Source organism: Penicillium antarcticum, assembly GCF_028974205.1.
Source record: "Penicillium antarcticum strain IBT 31339 chromosome Unknown utg000010l_segment0_segment0, whole genome shotgun sequence".
Lineage (NCBI taxonomy): Eukaryota > Fungi > Ascomycota > Eurotiomycetes > Eurotiales > Aspergillaceae > Penicillium > Penicillium antarcticum.
Window position 1 is genome coordinate 337,187 of NW_026695308.1, and position 21,320 is coordinate 358,506.

At 48.0% G+C, this 21,320-nt stretch overlaps 3 protein-coding genes across 3 annotated transcripts; 2 read left to right on the forward strand and 1 right to left on the reverse strand.

Annotated features, from left to right (window-relative positions):
- Positions 1 to 9,050: 9,050 nt before the first annotated feature.
- On the forward strand, positions 9,051 to 9,935 carry N7508_011110 (uncharacterized protein; the record flags this gene model as incomplete). The annotated part of the gene is made up of 1 exon (XM_058469170.1): positions 9,051 to 9,935. One exon carries the CDS (start codon positions 9,051 to 9,053, stop codon positions 9,933 to 9,935), a length of 885 nt encoding a protein of 294 aa, XP_058314148.1.
- Positions 9,936 to 14,193: 4,258 nt separating this feature from the next.
- On the reverse strand, positions 14,194 to 15,219 carry N7508_011111 (CAP domain-containing protein; the record flags this gene model as incomplete). Its single annotated transcript, XM_058469171.1, has 3 exons — positions 14,194 to 14,566; positions 14,620 to 14,942; positions 14,989 to 15,219. The coding sequence occupies 3 exons, from the start codon at positions 15,217 to 15,219 to the stop codon at positions 14,194 to 14,196; spliced, it is 927 nt and encodes a 308-aa protein (XP_058314149.1).
- A 713-nt stretch (positions 15,220 to 15,932) lies between these two features.
- Positions 15,933 to 19,898, forward strand: N7508_011112 (RNA-directed DNA polymerase; the record flags this gene model as incomplete). The annotated part of the gene is made up of 2 exons (XM_058469172.1): positions 15,933 to 15,943; positions 16,733 to 19,898. The coding sequence occupies 2 exons, from the start codon at positions 15,933 to 15,935 to the stop codon at positions 19,896 to 19,898; spliced, it is 3,177 nt and encodes a 1,058-aa protein (XP_058314150.1).
- Positions 19,899 to 21,320: the final 1,422 nt, after the last annotated feature.

Here is a 21,320-nt window from a genome sequence, read left to right on the forward strand (position 1 = left end):
TCATCAGCTCAACAGCATGCAGCCTAAAAGCAAATCTATCAGAAGGGAATACGACAATACGATGAAACTCCCGCACGAACTTCGGCTAAGCATTATCGAATTCGCCATCCAAAGGCAGGAGTGGGAACAAACAGATCCGTCAGAGCTCCTTGAGGAAATCTTTCCAGGATCAATTGGCGACTCAAGCGGGTTTGGATTTCCGTTAAGCCGGAGAATCGGCATTCTGCTTGTCAATAGCGGGATGCGTCAGGAGGCACTACCCTTTGCGTATCGATCGATCCATTTCAAGTTCGATGATATTGATGATTTCATCAAATTTGCAGTTTCAATTGGTCGAATAGGGCGCAGCAATGTGGAATGCTTGGAATTCTGCTGGCACAGCATCAGCGAAATGGAAGCCACGCCGAACCGGAAAGATACTGGTTTGCGTTTACCTTTGCTTCACGTTTTGAGGTGCGTGCAACTATTGAAGCAGTTCAAAAGTCTTAAACAATTTCGTCTTGGTTTTGATGAAGAACTCTTATCAACAATTCCGTGTGAGGATTTCAAACTTGATTTAGGCATCCGAGAACTTTCTTCCATGCGGGGTCTACAAATGGTCGATGTTTGGGGATTGAATAGAGAGTCTCTGTGCGTCAGGTCTAACTCTGCTGGGTGGTTGAAGCAAATGATGGAAGAAATAATTTGAGCAGATACACAGTGAAATAAAAAAACAGGGAGCTCCGCAATTTTGCGGGATGTGTGTATGCCGATCTTTGGTATGAGTATAGTGCCCCATTCCTCCTATCGACCCTGGAGCAAGTCCAAAAATCTCTCCGTTTATTTGCAACATGTCCCGAAATTTACCCACCACAGCCAACGGATTAGCAATCAAATAAACCAACGTCCGCTGATTCCAAAGTTGACCATGATGTGTTGATTAAATATTAGAAGGATGCTCCTGCTACGTCCAGCGGTATGTTAGCCATGCTAGACAACTTCTCCTAGTATACATTGATGGCCCAAGGCTTTTTTGGCCAAAGTCCGACGATTAATTTCTAACCTTGACCACCCAAATTTTGACCTTGGTGCCAACCGCGAGTTGTTCAACGTGGCGCAGGGTACTTTAAGTGGTGCCTTTAAGGTGGTGTACGTTGTGGAAAGGGAAGAAATCTTTATCCAGGATTCCAAGAAAGGATGTGAGATCCAGGATAACGGAGGACATAAACTGACTATGTGTAGCCTCAACCAACAGGCACACCTATAATGCCGCGATTCCAGCACTGGCCGAGGTTGGTCATCAGACAAAATCCGAGAGGTGTTGAGGTGAGAAACCATCATCGGGCTGAACGGGCAAGCCATGAATATGAATGCATACAGTGGTATTGATATTAGTACCAGCTGTCAATTCATGCGACCATCCAGCGTATTCCCCAATAACACACGGAAGGACGTACGAAATGAGGCATCCAAGTGGGCGAGGAAAGGAGCATGAATGCCGCGCAATGGATAGGCCATATAGCCGATCTCCAAGGGCCACCTTCATCCAATGTGGCCGGCATGATTTGTGGCCGTGGGATCGCCGAGCAGCCCGGAACAACAGCGCACCGGCAGGAGATGCTTCGGCTTAGCAGCACCGGGTAAATCAGCTTTTGGGTTTTGTGTCCACGAATGATGGGGGGAGCCGAAAGTGCATTAGGACTAGGACAGTGTCCGCCATGGCAAAAAGAGGCGGAAGGGAACTGAAATTGGCAGTACGGAGCGTCAATGACAGCCGAAGCACACGGCCGTTGAGCCCGAAATGCAACTGATGGTGGATAATAGCGAGATGCGACTGCGAGGGAATCGGCGCCGGCATTGAAGGATACTCAACAGGGCCAGCCCGGTGACGCCGACTGAGGGAGGTAAAAGCTTGCTGTTTTTGCTTCTCGCGTGGATCAACACCAGTGATGATCATGCCAAATATTGCATCACGCGGGGACAGGTCGACCGATGCCAGCAGTTCGGCATGTTGGGTAGGAGAGCCGTCGGCCGACATACCAAGCATCGATTGTACTTGTGATTCCCGAATCGGTACGCGAACAACTACGACCGGACTAGAGGCCCGCAACTGTGAGATTCATCAGAGACTATAAAGCGCGCGCGTTTGCAGATTGGCGGAGCGGTTATTTCAGGGCTCATTATAAAAATTGTGGAGCAACTGGCCCAGTTGATTGACAGTGAAGCATAACACAGTTGTACGCTTGATCGCAAGGGCCAGTGCCACCGGACTAGTCGTATTCGGGGCAACCAGTGCGGTCGGTATGGGGGCTGATACACGCAACATTTGCGTTATCATCCATATCGAGATTTCCCGTTTTTCATTGGACTACGTACAAGAGCTTGGGCAAGCTGGCCAAGACGAGTTTCGCAGGAAGAGGATCGGACCATTCCCAAGATTCATTCCCGGCGTCCGACCCCATGGTTCTCATGCTTTGAAGCAGCTAGCAACAGACTGTGAAACAACTGGCTTTATTTCATTTGGTAGTGCTACATTTTCCTCGGTACCACTAATTGGATTAAATGCCTCCCGAGGGCCAGAAACCTGTGGTACAGCTGCGATATCCGGATAGAGGATATATTCTAGTAGCGTGAGCTGCTTCTGCTCTTGTGGGTCGAAATTTGCCGTCCATATGTAAAGCATGGTTTTTCGAACAGACTTTGGCCTGAGCGACCCTCGTCGATGATCGCAGAGGTCTCGAGCAGAGTTGAATGAACGATTTGCCCCTGCATTAAAACCATAGCCCGCTTCACTTATGTAGCGCTCAGTTTGGCGCCCAGTTTCAATCTGTTCAGCTATTGTAAACTCATCGAGAGATCTTTTGGGAGTTGGCAGATTCCTTTGATCAAAAGATCTGCAATCGTTCATAGAATCAAGGATCCAGACCCTGGAAAAAATGTACATCTGGCAGGGACATTTCAATAGATGCAGGCCCCTCTAGGTTAAGATCGAATGAACTTCCATCTAAGGTAGTTCTTGTTACAGGTAGAGGTGGACTGACAGCCTCTTGTACACATGCCCAAAGGACAGTTCGGTTTTAAAAGGTTACCAAGACAGACACTGAAAGCAAATTCTATCCGCTTTAATGGCGAATGGCCGTCAATCATTGAGTTGCGCGGCGGATGGCGTCTATTAGTCCCCAGCTCATAGATAAAATATTCTGCCCTCCTTGCAACCAAATATAGTAATCCAAACCCTCTTTGAAGAACTGAAAAATGAACCCGCGAAAAGATGATAACCTGACAGACCTTACTGACGCCATACCCTTATCTTGACAGAATCCAATAAATATGAGGAAGATTCTCCGAGAAATACATAGTCTCATGTGATCAGGCCATCGAATCTGTCAACTGCAAACAAAAGAAACCAGGTTTGAAGCGTAAAATACGGACGCAATCAGGGAGCATAGGTGCATCAACGAATGCCCCGACACAGCATAGGGCTTGGGTGAACGTTGACTTAGTATTAGAACAGACCCACGGAAGTAGAACCACCCTCCGATGCCGTTTACAAAAGCCATAAACGTATAAGATGCCATCAGTCGAGATATACTCCCAAGTACAGCGCTGTAGAGCGAGATGCTGCACAAGACCAAAGCTCCAAACCCTCCAATAATCAGCACTCGTTCTCTGGTTTCTGATGGCCAGGTTACCAAATGGGCACAGACCACCCCACCCAGCGTGACTCCTAGGACAATGAAATTGTTTTCCCCGCTGTAAGTTGCCTCTAAAAGCAAGACCGATACGGATGTCCCCCATATGTGTAGAATAATTCCAACGTAGTCCAGCAGGAAGTAGAAGGAAGGAAGCTGCTTTCCCGAGCCAAGCATGTAGTGACAGAAAGTAGAAATCCCAAAACAAAAGAGGTTGGTAAAGAGAGGAATCAAAGCTGGGATTGTACTGCTTATAGATGAAGGGCACTGAGACATATGGTAGATAAAACAGAGCAGGATGATGCTTCCACAAAAATGGAATTTCGGATTGACGTTGGTGTGGATGACTGTGTCTTGGGGCTTCGAAAGGCGGTAGCTGGCTTCCATGTCGACGGAATATGTCATCACTAAAAGCCTTTATGGGATGGATGATTTAGGGCAATCCAGTTAGACAGAAGGTTTTTCGAAATAGATGGGTTACAAGGTCTGTCTTTAAAATGGTGGCAGAGCCCGCGCAAAGAAGACCTTTTCTTAGGAGGCATATCTTTATTTCCTTATCACCCAAAGGTATTGAAACTTCTTAGTTTAGACGCTATTGCTACGAAAATGGGAATCCATTTGTGCTTAGAACGTAATCATGCTCCACTAATTGACTTTGGCTTCCGCTTCCATTAAGTTAGATCCGAAACATACTACGCGAAGGCATTGGGGTCAGTCTGCTGGATTGCAACCACCAGTCTCAGTGGTCGTCGGTGATAGCAGTTTTTACCTAAGCCATATCTATCTGCGACCAGGGGTAAATGTGGTTCACTTGGGCATTCTTTTATTTATGTTTAGTTGCATCTCTTATGTTTCAGGACGACCGATCGGAAAATGCTCTAGTAAGTCTCCTAAAACACTCGCCCAGTGGGCTGGCAACAACTTTTTAGCTGCCGTGTTTGGATTCTATCTATTGAGTGAACATTTATATTCCTTGTAGTGTTTCCGGACGTTATCTCTTGGTGCGGATTTTGTCTTACGTATGTCACAAAGAAATGGCTCCGTATGCCCCCAATGTGAGTCAGCCAGTTTCCTGTGAGCAGCTTTAAATTGTCGATAAACGTACTTCCCAGCCGCTGCGTACGGGCATTCGGATAACCTGGAAGGTAGAAACGTACCCGGATAAATTCCCTGAAATTCATAAGAAGGCAAGAAAAGCTGGAATGGAAAGTGAAACCTACCTCAAATCACATTTAAAGGCATAAGCCCTAAGCCGTTTACACCTTTCTTATAGACAACAGAGCCTTCCCCATGAGCTGAAGTTCGATGACTTATATGGAGCTATACAACTTCTGTGGAGCTTCATCGAAAAGACATACAATACAACAAGCAAACTCGGTGGTGGTCTCGAGAGATTTTCCGGTCGCGTTGCAGCTTGTCAAGCAGGTCCTGGGGATGGGCTAGAAGGGTTTGCAATTGCGGGAGCAGTCGAGAATACCATGACAAAATTCTCCAAACGACAGTCGAATCCAATTCCATGGCAGAGATGAGAAGGAACTGCCTAGACATGTACAGGAGCTGGTACGCCAAGAAGCTTCAACAACTTAGAGATACGTACCAGTCCAGTTGTTCCTTTTCAGGTCCTCCAATAGCTTTTAGAATTCCAATAAGCGTTGAATTGATGCTTCACACTAAGTCGGCCTCGAAAAAAGTCTTAAAATATCAGCACAATAAGCTTCCTGCGGTTCATAGCCAGTAACAAGAAGCAAGTGCTAGACTATGTCACATATGTAAGGACTGTGACTCCTTTTCCGGTCAAACTTGCGACAAGAATTGCAACGACCGCATCTGCACCCTGCACAGCCGCCTCGTCCTTTATTAACCCATTTTAGATGGATAAATTCTTCTCGCCCGGCAACAAAGCTTTTTTAGAATGCCTCCGACAAAATAGCGTCCAAAGGGAGTTGGCGTCCGCCATGGACCGTGATTTTATTCTAACGTTATCTGTTTTTCATTCTTTCTTTTTTTTTTCCCTTTTTTTGTCTTTCTTTTCTCTGTGCGTGTTGGGGATTTTCTTTGCAAATATATCTACACACTTCTTAGTACAAAACATTGCTAGTAAGGGTATGGGGCTATAGCTGATTTCGAATATTACTATATTTAACGATACATTCGACACTAATCACGTAGCCTTAATCTACTCATGATTTCAACACACCTGGCTGACAAGATTCGTTACCTAGATGTATTGCAAGGAGTTGATGCGGTAGCTCCGCTGTCATCAACGCTCAAGCCCATGATCCCAGTTGCCTCCAGCTCGTCGTCCACAATCGAGGTGTACCGCTTTGCGTTCTCAAAATGGGCAAAACTTCAAACGATAAATCCATCCTTCAAAATGGCAAAAAACGCGTCTCCCAAGCTCATGCCACACCTGGATAAACAATTGGGTCTACCTCGGATAATAGGGGCTCGACGGTGGGCTCAACAAAATCGTATGTCTTTCCATCTAAATAAGACTTGGCCAACTTTTGCCGTATTGTGTGCATAATAGGTTTCCAGCCACTCGTCCTTAATAGAATTACATAATGCAACAAGGCCCTAGAGGCTGAAAGAACCCTCTGACCACACCGAAACAGTTCAACTGGTTCAAACGATGGAATGCTGCCGCTTTTTTTACCAATAGCGATGCTTGGTTTCGCTTATTACCTTCCTTGAGAAGCCCAAGTAGGACGACCGTCGGTTGTGTCATGTTGATTGCGATAAAGCTGTTGAAAGTTGCCCTAGCAGGATCGTGTACATATGGGAGTTGATCAACATAAGGGTCGGGCATTTAAGTACATTTCTTACCGGTTGGCTCAGAGGAATAGTTGCAAGAGTTCCTGGAATAGATTTTCCAAGATTGAAATGCTTCTTTCGGCGGTGAGTGGCGCAAGCAGTAATTTAAGGATTTACTCAAACTGCTAGCTGGGGACCTAGCAAGGAACGTAAGGGCTACGGGTTCGAATCCTGTCACCGTCACAACTGTTACCCTGAGGTACCTGCCGAAGAAATCCTACGCTCTGGTTGACTTAGCTAGAGTCTGGATGGTAGACCCAGGGTAGGGGTAGCTTGCTGTGGACGCATAGACGGCGGGCGGGGGAAACTGTCGCCTATCTTAGCCTTTCAGCTCACCTAGAAGTACTAAAGTTAACCATTAAATTCGGGCCGCTAGGAAAAGGATGTCCCCTTTATGGAAGCTAGATTGGTGTAACCGTTTGATATGTGACAACAAAATATAATCCGAGTTCCGGGGAGCGCCCTGGATGGTCACAGAGGTGAAAATACAACATACTGAACAATCGGTCACTCGGTCGCTTCGAAGCACTAAGACTATTCACTCGTTATTGCGTCTGATCTTCCGGCATTAGGGAAAGGCTCCTTGTGGTGTAAACCCGAGTGCACCGACCTGCACAGCATTGCCGTACGCTTAGGCTAGCTAGCTCCAACAGGTATAAGAAATATCATCATCACCATCATCAATATACTTCTTTCGTACCGTTACATATTCAACAATTTCAACCGACGGCAAAGTCCTGTAACCTAGAACCTATTGCAAATAAACATGTAGAATCTCTCGGGAATATTGTGTCATCTCGATGGGCTCGGAACCAGCCATTCCAGCAAAATAATTTCCATGTGACTAAATTTTAGTATCCATGAACTTCCATCTTGAGGACTTTCGTGGACGTATCTACGAAAGCCACCTGTAAATGGATTGTTGAAGTGAACGAAGACAGTTTCAGTAGCTACCAGTCACGACCTACTGCGGACGCCATAGGTATAAAGAACTGCGTTTCCTCGGGACTAGAAGGCCCTCCCTCGCTCATGCCATCACGAGGTCTCCAGGGCCGGTGCCGAGTCAAGAATGTTTCACGGTCACGGGGTCGATAGTCATAAATTTTTAAAAACGGATTCTCCGCTTATTGTATACTGGAGACCTTCACATTGGGAAATTGACTTTGGATTGGAGAGTTGCGTTGTTTTCCTTTCTCCGTTTCCTGAGTAGTTGCTTCGAGTTGACACAGGCATCCGGAAATATAGTATACCATACTCGGTGTGGGCGTTTTCTAAAGTTGTAAGTAGTGATTATTTCGGAGTTCCTTCTCTTCAAGCATGGCTAAATGGGGCGCCTGACGGCCGGTATTGGGTTCCTTCAGGAAGCGCTAGTGAAAGTGTCATGCGCGCCGGTAATGACAATTGGATAATTGTAGGTTTTCCTAGGGACAGGGCTCACTGCCTGTGATTAGGCCTTTACGATAGTTGGACCACAGGGCCAACCGCCTAGGGAGAGAAAACAGCCAGAAAGCGCATTGGGGAGGTATGGGAGAGCGAGACAAATGTCGTAAATTGGACCGGTCATATTCCATTAGGCCGGTGGCTATGTAGGGGGAGGAGGGCAGAAAATCATTCCCCGTCGGCCTCCATGGGCAGGGGCCCGGACTGCTTAACAAGGCAGATTGCGAGGCGTCTCGTTGTCAACGACAAGGGTGCTATTCGATTCGCATGCGATCACAGGCGAGCCTGGGCCTGCCCACAATTCATGTATGGAAAAGACAAGTTGGTGCTGCTCATTTGCACCCAGGTGACTCACTCGCTCTAGCGCCTCCTCTTTTCCTCCTTTTCGGTCGTATTCCCACTGCCTTTTTAAAGTGGACCGACAATAGAAGCGGTGATGGTTGTTCTAGATTCTACGATGAATTCTTCTCAGCATTATTCCAAACCATCGAAAAGGTGGCGACGAGGGAATGTAGCGAGGAGACTTGGAGTTCGGGGTATGGCCATCATCTCCTATCTCCTATGAGTGCCATGGGTATTTCGTACACATCTTTCAGAGAGCTGAGTTACAAATTAGAGACGCTGTAGCGTATATAAATCGCTTGCTCAATAGCTCTGAATCATACAATATACAAGGGAAAAGATAACGTTCTGGGATATTAAAAGCGGTCTAGTATCTCATTCAAGAGTCTCGGTCAGTATGGGCTCCGGATATTAGTGCACGCTACTATTATGCACAAAAGGCTCAGAGCCAAGACTCTTGCGTACATGATGGGAAAAGAGCGTATTCTGTGGTAATTGGACGCTGATGGGATTGTAGTCCGGTGACGTGGCTACCGGGCCCAAATTATTCCCCAACGCCTGTCAGCCAAAGGTTAGGCGCCCACTACAGTATTAAGCTTGATGGTCAGTGCAAGGCACGTATCCTTCGCTCAGCTACCCAATACGCCGAGGCGAATTCCGCTTTCCCAATCCGTCAAAAATTTTCATCCTGTGATATAAATAACCGTTCTGTTCCGAATTTGATTCTCTTCCCTCAAACCTCTCTACTTTTCATTGCAATATAACGAACCGATTCTTTTCGCCATGACCACTATACCACGCGTCCCTGTTCATACTCACAAATCCGTTAGAGAAACCGTTCTCATCCCGCTGGAGGAAGTGAAATCCGCTGGCATTAAACTTTGTAACGGACGTTTGGAACCGCGAGAGAGGCCCTCCGGTGATCGGTCCATCAATGTCGTTTACATTGTCGCTACTTTAAATAAGGGCAAGTTGGCCAATATGGATGAAGATATGCGGAAAAAGCTCCACACGATTCGCTTCGGCAAGTCGGCAGCTTCGATCAACTTCCTCGGCACTTATGGTCTGCCGGTCTCCTCCGGTCAACCTGCCCAGCCGAAAGGCTTTTTTCAAGGCGTAAGTGGCGCCGCCGGGAAGACGGGTCGCATTGGGAACGCTTTTACGGCCGTTCAAAATTTCCAACTTCAGACAACCCCACGAATGGCCATAGGCAACGAGCTGGCCTCCGCGATCACCAACGCGGACGTGCATATTTTTGGTGGGCAGGAAGCGTGCCCGGACATGGAGACTGAACCGGCATATGAACCAAATTATATTGCCTACTTTTATGCTACCCAATCTCCTGTGGAACAGAGCAAGCGCTACTGCATCGCGAAGACCCCCGGACTTATGGTGGTCAAAGAGGCAGTTGACGAGGCCATAAAAAGAAATGAGCATCGTCACCGGGAACGCGACGACTGGACTGGTGGCAAAGTTCTTCAAGAGCTGGGAATTGTCGAGAGCGACTCCAATTGGCACCCAGAGCTTGGCCCCGCGAACCAGGACCGATTTTTCTATTCCGATCAGGGTTATAAAAAGCTGGACTTGCCTCAAGCGTGGTTTGAAATTGTCACCGCTGAGCACGCCCCCACTTCGTCGCTCGACGGCCACTCCTCCGAGGAGGTTTGATGCGCTTGTTGGTCAAGCCCCTCGTGGAGGAGCTTGCTTGCGATCTATCAGCTCCTCCCGTTTCTGATTTGTATGAGATTCTTCCTGTTCAGTGCTCCTCTCTGGCTCCTATCAATCCTCCTCCGTATGGCTGTCGCCTTTTCGCGTTTCTTTGATAGGTTATTCCTCGCAAACACATGCCAGCACAGACCGCCAAAACCTCAGAATGTGGCCGGATCTCAGATAGAGTCAGTAGCTTCAAATACTTTTCTTCTCATGATTGTTACGCGAATAGTACGTAGCCCCTTTTGAGTATACCGAAGAAGGCAGGAGACTGGAAGGAAAATTCCCTCCGAGAGGGGAACTGAAAGCAGCTCTTTCCTCGTCGTTAGCTCTTATTTCCCTACCGTAGCTCTTGGACGATACTTGGAAGAAGCACAGATACCGTACAATGTCTTTCATAATGTAATGGGTAGGTGTTCTCTGGCGCGCGGTCATTCACTCTCTGTGAGGCCAGTCCCTTCCCGTCGTCCGATAATCGGCAAGACGCAACCTACGTAGGTGTTTCATGGAGAATAAGGCTTTTATCGTGCCTCATATGGATAATAATCTCGCACTGTCATAGATTGGTGTCACCTGCCGATTTTCGGTGGTTCATGATGTTTGATGCGTGAACAAGGCCACCGCAATCCGAATGATGTCAATGAAGGTGTATGTCATATTTGGACTCAACATGCGCAAAAGCACGTGACTAAAGGTCAAATTTGGACTTTTTTGGGGACAGATCTGTTACAGGATCGTCCGTTTTGTAATTTTACATATCGCATTAGTACAGTAAATAATGTGTCCCCAGAGTTTCACGAGCGAGCGTATATCCAGTTCTTTCACACGCAAGGAGGGATCAAATTTTTCGTGGACTGTGTTGTGATTCATCCATCTACGAAAGGGACGAGTTCTTATTACTCCGAAGGATAGGTGGTTATGAGCCATGTTGGGTTTAACCGAACTATAAGAGATATGTCGGAACAGACGTTAGCAGTTCTCGCTATGAAATATACACAAAAGCCAACGTAGTTTTGGATAAAATTAGAGGATGTCGATAGGTGAGTAGTATGAGACAATATAACTTTGCTTTATCACAATTATTACCCGCATTAGTCACTTTGTGGGTGTTTGGTTCCAAAGTATCTTGAGGTTGAGCGGGTGCGGCGGGAAGCGGTAGCAGAGGGATGGACATTACCTTATTTATTTTGGAAGGGGCATATGAGAGTGAAAAGGGAGTCACGAGAGTCAATATTAATTTAACTGCAAGCGAACATCTCATGCTTCTCCCAGTATACACCCTCTAGTGCGTTCTGCCCACATCATTGGTGGCGATTCAAATAGATTGTACGAGGACTCGTCTTTCAACGTCGATCCTTTTGTGACGTTAGTTATTTTATCACGCTCGCACATTTCAATATTACCAGAGCTGACACAAATACCAAGTATTCTAGACGTATAGTGCTGTTATACGTACTCGGATAATCGCGAAGGGGATTCGGAAATTTCTCAAGGTCTTCAGCATGAAGACTAGCTGAAATGTGAAAATCAAGCCTCTCGTTCTTTTTTGTGGTCACCCCGAAGATATTCACAGCCGGCGTGTGAAAAGCTTCCTGCTTTAGCCCCCCTGGCTCCGATGTGAAGGAGAACCCTGATCGATCCTTAAAGCTTTTTAAACAACACTTCAGGGCGTAATCTGCTCGATCATCTCCTTGCCCACGGTAATGATGGCTTTTGCATAAAAGAACTTCCGATCTCCTTCGACCATATGGCACACAATTTGGTACGTACACCTTCCAGAAGTAGGCCATGACATACCCATGTTCCTCAGTCCCAGCCTCGGTGGGGTCATAGTGTAGGTAATGAGTCCTGACGGGTTCAAACCGAACTGTTCTAATCTGGCCGGTCGGAAGCTGAAAAATATTTATAGAACCAGAAGGCTAGGGAGCAGTGGTCCTCTGCATATGAAGCTGTTGAGCAGACTTCGAAGATGACGCGAGAAATCATGCATCAGATCGCCCTCTTATTTCTGAGAATCCTTCGAGATAAGAGTGATATACTTAGACGAGGTGGGAGGGCTAAAAAGCCATATGTCCGACAAAGAGGAATATAGCTCTAGGTGAAAAACTGGGTTTACAGGTTGAAAATGAGGCAGATTCCCAAATATAGAAGAAAACGCAGCATCGTCGTGGTCGCGAACCAACAACAGAAACAAGGCAATGGTTGTAGGGCGTCTGCAGTAAGCCCGGGCATAACGAAGCAAAGCATCAGGTAGTAGCACAGACATCTGAAGCAGACTAATCACATTGATTTCAATTGGTTCTAGACGTTGTGATTGATTTCTTGATTGAAAGCATTAGGTAGTCGTGGCGGGGTGGCCAACTCCCTTTTCCGGCCAACTCTTATCAAATACGTGTTCCTAGATAATCGAAGAGGAGAGATTCTAAAGATCTGGGACTGCCTGAATTGACAGTGAGCTATGACAAACTGCAATATCCGCTGCTATATAACTCCACGCGTAAGACTTCATGGCGTAAGCGAATTGCTTCAATATAGGCGCCCACAACCCGGTCCAATGGGCCTACTTTTTCCACTCGCCGAAATCGAGACTGAAGGTCTTACAAGAGAAGGCAATCAATCTGGTCGCTTGCCGTGGATTGATAAACAATTTCTGTCGTGGAGTTCGAAGGCTTCTAGAGCTAGATCTTTGCCGTCCTGTGAAATATAAGACATTCTCTCCCACTCCTTGTCCTTTGGTATAGCCTCCAATCCGTTCATTGATAGCGATACAAGCTCGCCTTCAACCACATTCATATTCTTCAGCTGAGCTTTAGAAGCCCGATAAAATGCTTGATACCCCATTGGACTCAATATGATGTTTTTCAGGTCGGTATTGCCGCTTTTAACGCTGGCGAGGAACAATATTCTGAGATTTCTTTTCCTTCATAGCATTCAGAGGGCCTGAAAAATTTACTTGCCGACTCAAGCGCCAAGTCTTGCGAGTTTGACATTAGCCACTTCCTCTTAAATTACACTGCGCGGAGTGCAGAATTGTCTCAGTGGATACCAGCCGACCGCACCCCCAGTGGTCTCCCACTTTCCTCCTGCACTCAGTAGCCAAGCCTTGCTCTGAACGTGTAGTATCTCTGACTCGTTATCGACGTTTCGAAATTTGACGAAACTTGCTGATACGCGCTGTGGAACCGTGCCCAGAGTGAAGCGTTGGAGAAATCCATGCAGAGGCACATTTTATTGATTGATGTTATCAGAGGCTATATCTCATACGAGAAATCAAGCAAATGTGAGCAATATCCCGTACAAAGAGCAGTGTTGCTCAAGAGGCGTCCAGTATCGAGCTCGAATACAGCAACATCTCATTCATTTTCTTTAAGAATTAACCCGTTCGCTAGAGATGTTTCATTGTAGAAGTTTGCATATATCCAAACGAGCCAATTGCAAGGAATTTTTGACCTCTCAAGAACTCAGTCAGTTGAACGTGAGCTAAGGTACTATCTGCCGTACGCCACAAGACCTACGACCGGTCCAGGGCTGCTATTGGTATGAAAATTGGGCGTAACAGAACACCTTCATCCAGTAACCACCTTATTGGTATGTGAATACGACGGGAGAATGCAATCCTTGTAAGAGTGGGCCAGGGAGGGAGACCAGCAAGATTCTTTCGGCGCTTCGTATTTAGAGTGAAAGTGGAGGAAGACTTTCTAAGAATCCCAGATGCCATAATGATAAGACGAGAGGCTCACATAAAGCCGCGTTGCCTAGACAATAAATTACGTGACGATCTTCGATCTCGTAGGAATTACGAGATTTCAATCAACCGATGTAATACCCCCTCCCTTGGTAGGAAGGTGCCCACCCTTTGAAAAAATAAGACCACTCAACAACTAGGCACTGTCCTTGCCTACAATGGGACCACAAAAACACCGCGTTTATAAGCGGGCTGGTGAGCTCGCTGGGGACTTTGGTCACCTCGAACCATGCCTCGAGCTGTCGGTCACTTGATTGAGTTGGAGTATCTTGGAGGTAGCCTAGTTCGACGGCTTAGCCCTAGTAGTAGATGATTCGCGGCCAGATACCTGTTGGGAAGAAGAGAACTTGTACCTGGATCCACCTCAAGAGATTTGTCAGGAGACTGGGACGGATAATGCAGGGAAATGAAAGGAGTGGACGGATGCAAGGTGGCGATACATACTTGGCAAATTGTGGTATTTCGTTGGATCTAAGAGCACGCTGAGAAGGCGACGTACACGGCATGACCCCGTGGGGCGAAGACATTATCACTGTATGCACCGGCGTAGTTACCTGCGGGTGAATAGTTGCAGACAGTGAAGGGGAGAGAGCCGATAGGGTCGATTTTTCCGAGGCCGTCGCACACCACGGTAGCGCAGCCAACGTGGGTGGTGCCCTTCCAAATGATCTGGGAGAAGTGACCCCACCTCTCGAATTTGGTCATGCTGGGGTCAGATTGCCCGTAGGGGGTGGGGAAGTATTCTATCTCGTCGTTGTACATCACGTTGGTGAGCATGACACCGATCTGGCTTGCCTCGACACCATAGCCGATGTTCTGGCCGTAACCACCGCCATTAATGGAGCTGGGATAATGTTACATTGGCTTTAATATTGGAGGGTGAAAGTGGGAACTTACGTGTCGTGTTCGTAAACACACTTGCTGGCGAGAGCGCGGGCGCTCGTCTCAAGATCGACAGACCAGCCGACGGGAGGGGCGGAGTGGTTGCTACGGTGAATGTTGTGATTGTACAGCACAGCTTGCTGGTAGGCGTTGGCGGCGACGGCAGTGGTGGCGGCAGAAGTCGAAATAGCGGGGGTGGACGTAGCGGATGTGGTAGATTCGGGCTCGATGGTAAAAGCCCATGCAGTTGACCAGTAGGAAGTGGACTCGCCGGCGGCTTGGACCTCTCCGGCACTGGTGATAGGCGCAGAGGTGGGCATGGAGGTAGCGGGCGCACTCTCCAAAATAGAGATAGAAGACATGACCGACTCGGAAAAAAATTACCGTGGACTGCTTGGGGAGATTGAAGCGCTCGCAGTCGATAGCGGCCGCAGACAAAGTGGTGGTATCGTACCCCACCTGAGCCTGGTTGGCGGGAGGAATGATTTCGGTGACGGTGGACGCCGTGACAGCCTTGGTGGCAGTGATAGTGGTCCAATCAATTATGTAAACGCTCTTCTCGTAGGCGTTTACCGCACCAGCTGCCAGAGCAACAAACAAGAATGTCGCACGCATGGTGTTACCAGATCAAGTCGCGATCAAATAGTATCGGAAGTGCGGTATTCCTCCAAGAAGTAGAATATAATGCAAATCGATTGTTGGAGTGAAGATGTGAAACATGGCACTATTCAAAAATACACAGATGAACACTTTGTTGAAAAAAGGGCCGACCCAATATTGACACACAAGATGCCGATGTCCCACGCTGTTATATTGGGCTTCGAAGTATCAAAATCACACCACAGTAGGACTGCTAATAGAGTGTGGCGCCTCAGCACGAGCTGGATTCTACGATTATTTTTGTGTTCTTCTTTTGCCATCATTAATGTATATCTTATCGTGTGATCTACTATGTCCTAGTCTATTGAGAGATTAAATGCCCCAGACGATTTTGTTGCTCTTCTCAAGAAATGCTTGGCACTTGTGCCATATTTAGCAAATTAGCTCCCACTTGCTCTCCATATAGTAGCAACATTTTATGACCTATATACTGCTCATTAAATTTGCAGACTGCTTAATAACAGGATTTTCGAATTTGTGCTTGATATTTTGTATAATAACTCCATAGCCATCGGTACAGCTTCTAAACGTCTGCCCATACTCAAGGTTAGGGTATCTAGCTTCGACTGATCTATTGCGTTCCAAGCTTCCACCAGGAATTTTTTATTTAAAAAATGCCAATCAGTCTCCTTTCTTCCCATGCCAAAAAGCTCTAGAAAGAGGTCAAAATGTTTCAGTGGTAAGTAGCGCTATCCCGGTTCAATTGGGTATAAATTAGGTGACTGCGCGGGTCAATCCTCAACAAATACTCCCCGCGTTTTAAACCACTCTTTCGTCAACTCTGCTAGGTGAATCTTCGCTTTATCATAATAAAATACTATCCTAGGGGTATATATTGATAGCAAGCCTTATTCCAGCGTTTCGATATACGATTTTCTAGTGTACCCCCCCTTTTCTCCCTAAGGATGGCGAGTCTACGTTCTATTGCATAGCTATCAATCCTATCCGGCCACTAAGCCAGATTCTAGCCTAAACAATTTGCGAAGTATTCTCTACCTGTATCTTTGCATTTACAAGGTCCTTTCGAAAGCCTTCGGAGGTCCTACGGAAGCACCCTCTGGTCCAAACTTCGAGGGAACTTACGTTGCACCGGATACTCGTCCGAAAAAATCCACGACTAAACGCTTTCACGCCGCCATTTTCTTGCAAGATTTAGCCGTTACTTTGCAAGAGAAGGTTTGATTAGTATATAATCTTGCGTTTCGACCGGCGTTTGGTAAACCGAATAACTCCAAAACTGCCGTGTAGTGGACCGAGGAGGATGACCGGGTGTCGCAGCACTTAACGTTAGCTATCTATAGGTCCAAACCAAAACGAGTGTCGGCACGCTTGCAAAACAGGAAATAGTAAGCCCAAAAGCTAGCTTAGCGGGACGGCCGGTCGAGGAAGTCATTTGGAGGTTTTATGCTGTTTATAGCGTTTAAGCTTATTAATAATAGCTTTGCCCGTAACGTGATTCCCAAGCGAGCGGGCATCCCAAGCGAGCTGCCATCGAAACAACTTTCCATTGCGAAGCGCCACCAACGCTTCCCCCGACAGACCGCTTCTCATTCCGCGAAGCTCCATGGGCCGATATCAACAGGGAGTTAAGAGACCTAGAGACGGAAATCATCGATATCACAGACTCTCTGGAGCTGGACGCGACTGTGGGGCGCTTGACTGGTCGGATAAGCGCAGCAATTCGCCAACTGGCCCCGGTTGCACGGCCATCTCCATACGGCAAACGATGGTGGACTCCGGAGTTGACGGCATTGCGAGACACATACACATGGGCTCGAAATCGGCGCACGCAAGCTCGCCGGTATGGAGTCGATCTTGCTGCACTAGATGACACCGCATCGTACCTACGGAAACAGTACCACCGAGCAATCCGTGACGCCAAGCGACGGCATTGGAGAGAGTTCCTCGATAATACTGACAACATTTGGAAAGCGGCACGATACCTCCAGCCGGGATCCCTATCCATGGGGATAGTCCCCACACTGCGCTCGGGTGAGCAGACGATCAATGACGACCAGGGAAAGGCCCATGCACTCCTTGAGACCTTCTTCCCCCCGCTGCCCAATGTCCAGGACGAGCCCCCCAGAGACAGGTTGCTGCCAGACGCCCTCCCGATGGAAACGATCACTAAACACGAGATTGAAGTGGCTCTGATGAGAATGGCATCGTGGAAAGCCCCCGGACCAGACGCGCTGCCGGTGGTGGTGTGGCAACAAATGTGGCCTACCGTGAAGCACTGGGTCGTCGAAATCTTTCAAGCGTCACTCCGACTCGGCTACTTTCCTCGCGCTTGGAAGGTTGCTAAGATCGTGGTGATACCCAAAGGTGGACGTGACTCATCGTTGCCGAAATCATACCGCCCTATCTCGCTGTTGGCGACGCTTGGAAAGGTACTAGAAGCAGTCGTCGCCAACAGAATCTCCGCCCTTGTCGAAAAACACCAGCTACTGCCGCTGAATCATTTTGGGGCTCGTCGGAGGCGATCATGCGAACAAGCACTTAACATATTAATAGAAAAGATACACGATGCGTGGCGCGAGGGCAAAGTCCTCAGTCTCGTGAGCTTCGATGTCAAGGGTGCCTATAACGGTGTGGATCGGAATGTCCTATTGCGGAGGCTGCGAGAACGAAGGGTCCCGGAGGTCCTGATCCGATGGGTTGATAGTTTCTGCTCCTCGCGACGGGCGTCGATTGTCGTGAACACGTACCAGTCCGAGGAAATGGCCATCGAGCACGCGGGCCTGCCGCAAGGCTCGCCGCTCTCTCCTATTCTCTTCCTGTTCCTGAACGCAAATCTGGTGGATGTGTCCATCACTAGAAGAAAGGGAGCAATCGCTTTCGTCGACGATTATACACGATGGACGGTGGGCTCGTCTGCTGAGGCGAATACCACCGTACTGCAGCGGAAGGTCATCCCACGAGCGTTAGAATGGGCGGCGCAGTCTGGCGCGGCTTTTGAGGCAGAGAAGACATCGTTCACCCACTTCACGAGGAACCAGCGGCAGCGCCAACTTCCCGCGGTCCCGCTACACGTGAATGGAGCGACTGTCACCCCGGCGCCTGAAATCAAGATTCTCGGCGTGATAATTGACCAGGGGTTACGGTTCAAATCACACATCGGAAAGGCTGCAAACAAAGGGATGAAAGCCGTCCTTGCACTGAGACGACTGCTCGGTTTACCCCCTTCAGTAGCTCGCCAGCTCTTCACCTCCACGGTCGCATCGAAGATTGACTACGCAGCATCGGTATGGTGCCCTATACGACAGGATGCTATTGTTGCGGCGGGAATCGCACGGCCGTTCGAAGTCATCCAGCGAGTCGCGTCTCAGGCGATCGTGGGCGTGTTCCGAAGCACAGCCCTCGCCATCGCCGAGGCAGAGGCGGGGATTGAACCAACTGTCGTACGCCTTCGAGCACGCATCTTGAAGCATTGGATTGTCTGCCACACCTTACCAAAGGATCACCCCTTCTGGTCCTGTCGAGCGGCGGCCGCCATGCAGGATGGGAGGTATCTATCACCGTTCAAAATACTGGCGAAGCACGGACCCCAATGCTTGTCTGACATGGAGGTCATTCGACCCTTCCCTCTAGATCCGCGGCAACGGTCTCTTGGGGAGTTGATTGCCACCGTCGGATCCGACATGCAAGAGTTGCACGAAGCCGGCCATGCCCGTCTCTGGTTGTTCACCAGTGTCAGCGTCCGCAATGGTCTGGTCGGAACGGGGCTAGTAGTTCGTGTTAATCAAGTGGACATAGTCTCGTCAAATCGGACCGTCGGCACTGAAGACGCACTCAATGCCCACTTCGCACAGCTGGGGGTGGTGTCAGAGGCTGTCGCGTATGTTAAAACGATGCTCCCTCGTATCCAGATGTCACCGTGGAAAGTCCAGGTTACGATCGTTGTGAACAACCCCGCCGTCCTGCTGTCGCTTGCAAAGCCACGTCTCCAAGGCGGACAGGCTCTGATCACTCAGATCACGGAAGCACTCAACCAGCTGTTGGAGATGGGGGCTAAGGTCAGCCTGAAGCCACCAACAGATAAAGACTGTGAGAAAACTACACGAGCACATACCCTCGCACGCAAAGCAGCAGAAGTGAACAGCGAGGTTAATCCCCCGCCGTGGGCGCGAGTCCAGCTCCGGGCGTCGGCGTTGCGATGGGCTCGGGCGAATGTTAAACAGCATCGGAAGGACAACTTCCAACTGTGGACAACCGGGCAGTTCACACGCCAGCTGGATTCAGCTCTCCCAGGACCCCACACGAAGATGCTGTATGATAGCCTCGATCGAGAGAAAGCATCGATACTAGCTCAGCTCCGCACGGGACATGCCAGACTGAATGGATATCTTCATCGAATCGGCAAGACTGATAGTGATTTGTGCGAATGTGGCGTCGAGCGCGAAACAGTCCCACATTTCTTGCTTCGATGTACACGGTGGAATGAACAGCGTCGCGCACTGATTGAAGCCGTGGGTCCGAACCTCGGCAGTTTGTCGCAGATGTTAGGAGGTAAACCTGAGATTGTAGGGGATGCGAGTGAACCGAATGATAGAGCATGGAAACCCGACGTCAGGATTGTCAGAGCCGTCATCGCGTTTGCAATGGAGACGGGACGGCTGGCTCCTGAAGGGTGAGGAGGAAGATCTGAACGAGAAATTACGCATGTGGTTACGCTATAAAATGTACATATCATACGGAGCAGCGCACACTAGCTAGGGGGCTACATACGACCTAAGGTCGTGAACAGCCTGAGGAATATTATTATTATTATTATTATTATCCCAAGCGAGCGGGCACCCCATCAATAATTTCAATTTTTAAACACCATTTAAACAACCATAACAGAATATATTTAACTTAACTATGCTTTAAAGCATTTATTAAAAGAATGCCCTTTCTGATTACATCCAGAACAGGTAATTTGACGACGTACAGGGGGTAAAACAGGCAAGAGGGGCTCCTCCGGGAGTGATGGACCAGGTGGTGTATTAGATATATATATCTGATCACCACTACCACCACTCACTTTAGCGACCGTATCACTTGTCAGGCTACCCTGGTAGGATAGCTGCTTTGTGGATTTGGCCCTTTTTTTCATTTGTTTTGCATTCGCTGCCCGTAATCTCTTGATCTCATCACCCTGTAAAACGACCGTATGCAGCATCTTAACTGTCATTTTGTGATATTGCGCAAGTTCACGTTTTGTAGGGCTAGATAGCTTATTTGACCCCCCACTCAATTGCGAATCAATCCTAGCTTTGCGTTTTGCTAGTTGGTTGGAGTTCTGAGGGATACCAGTTGAGATATTGCTATCTGAGGTTGACCCCTGTGACAATGGACGATCCGGGAGCGTAGGTGATGCAAGCTGAATATTGAGATGAGACAACACCCGATCAGGGTCAAATGGCACAAGACCAGTAGCAGCGAAAGCGCTATGAATAATAGTCTTTTTAAATGCATCGCCACGGGCTTTAGGGAAGATATCAATGAAGTCATCTTTTTCAATAGAATTGATGCCTAATCGGGTATATCCTGCAACCCGACTCCCATAAGATCGCTTCAAAACAGCAAAACAACCAACATCAAGAGGCTGCAAAAGATGGGAAGTATGCGCAGGCATACAGATAGGTACGATGTTGTTTTGAGCGCAAATTTGATCAAATTGAGGTGTGAGATGACTGTTATGCCCATCAAGGACCAAAAGACGATATTTTCCTTTGGTTTGATTTGTTGTATGCGGAATGAAGTGTTTTTGGAGCCAATCAACACCTATTTCATCACTCGTCCATCCGTTTGGACTATGATTGATAGCCCAGTGTTTTGGAAGGTCATCAAACCATCGTAACATGAAGTTTTTTCCCTTGAAGATTATGTATGGTGGAAGCGCGTGTCCAGAGGCGCCAATTGATTCAACCACAGTCACCCATTCACGATTTCCAGGTTGTAAAACACCTCTCCGACCAGTATACACTGACTGAGTAATGATCTTAGTCGTCGCACTGATTCCCATCGCAAACCCTGACTCATCAAAGTTATAGATATCATCTGATAATATT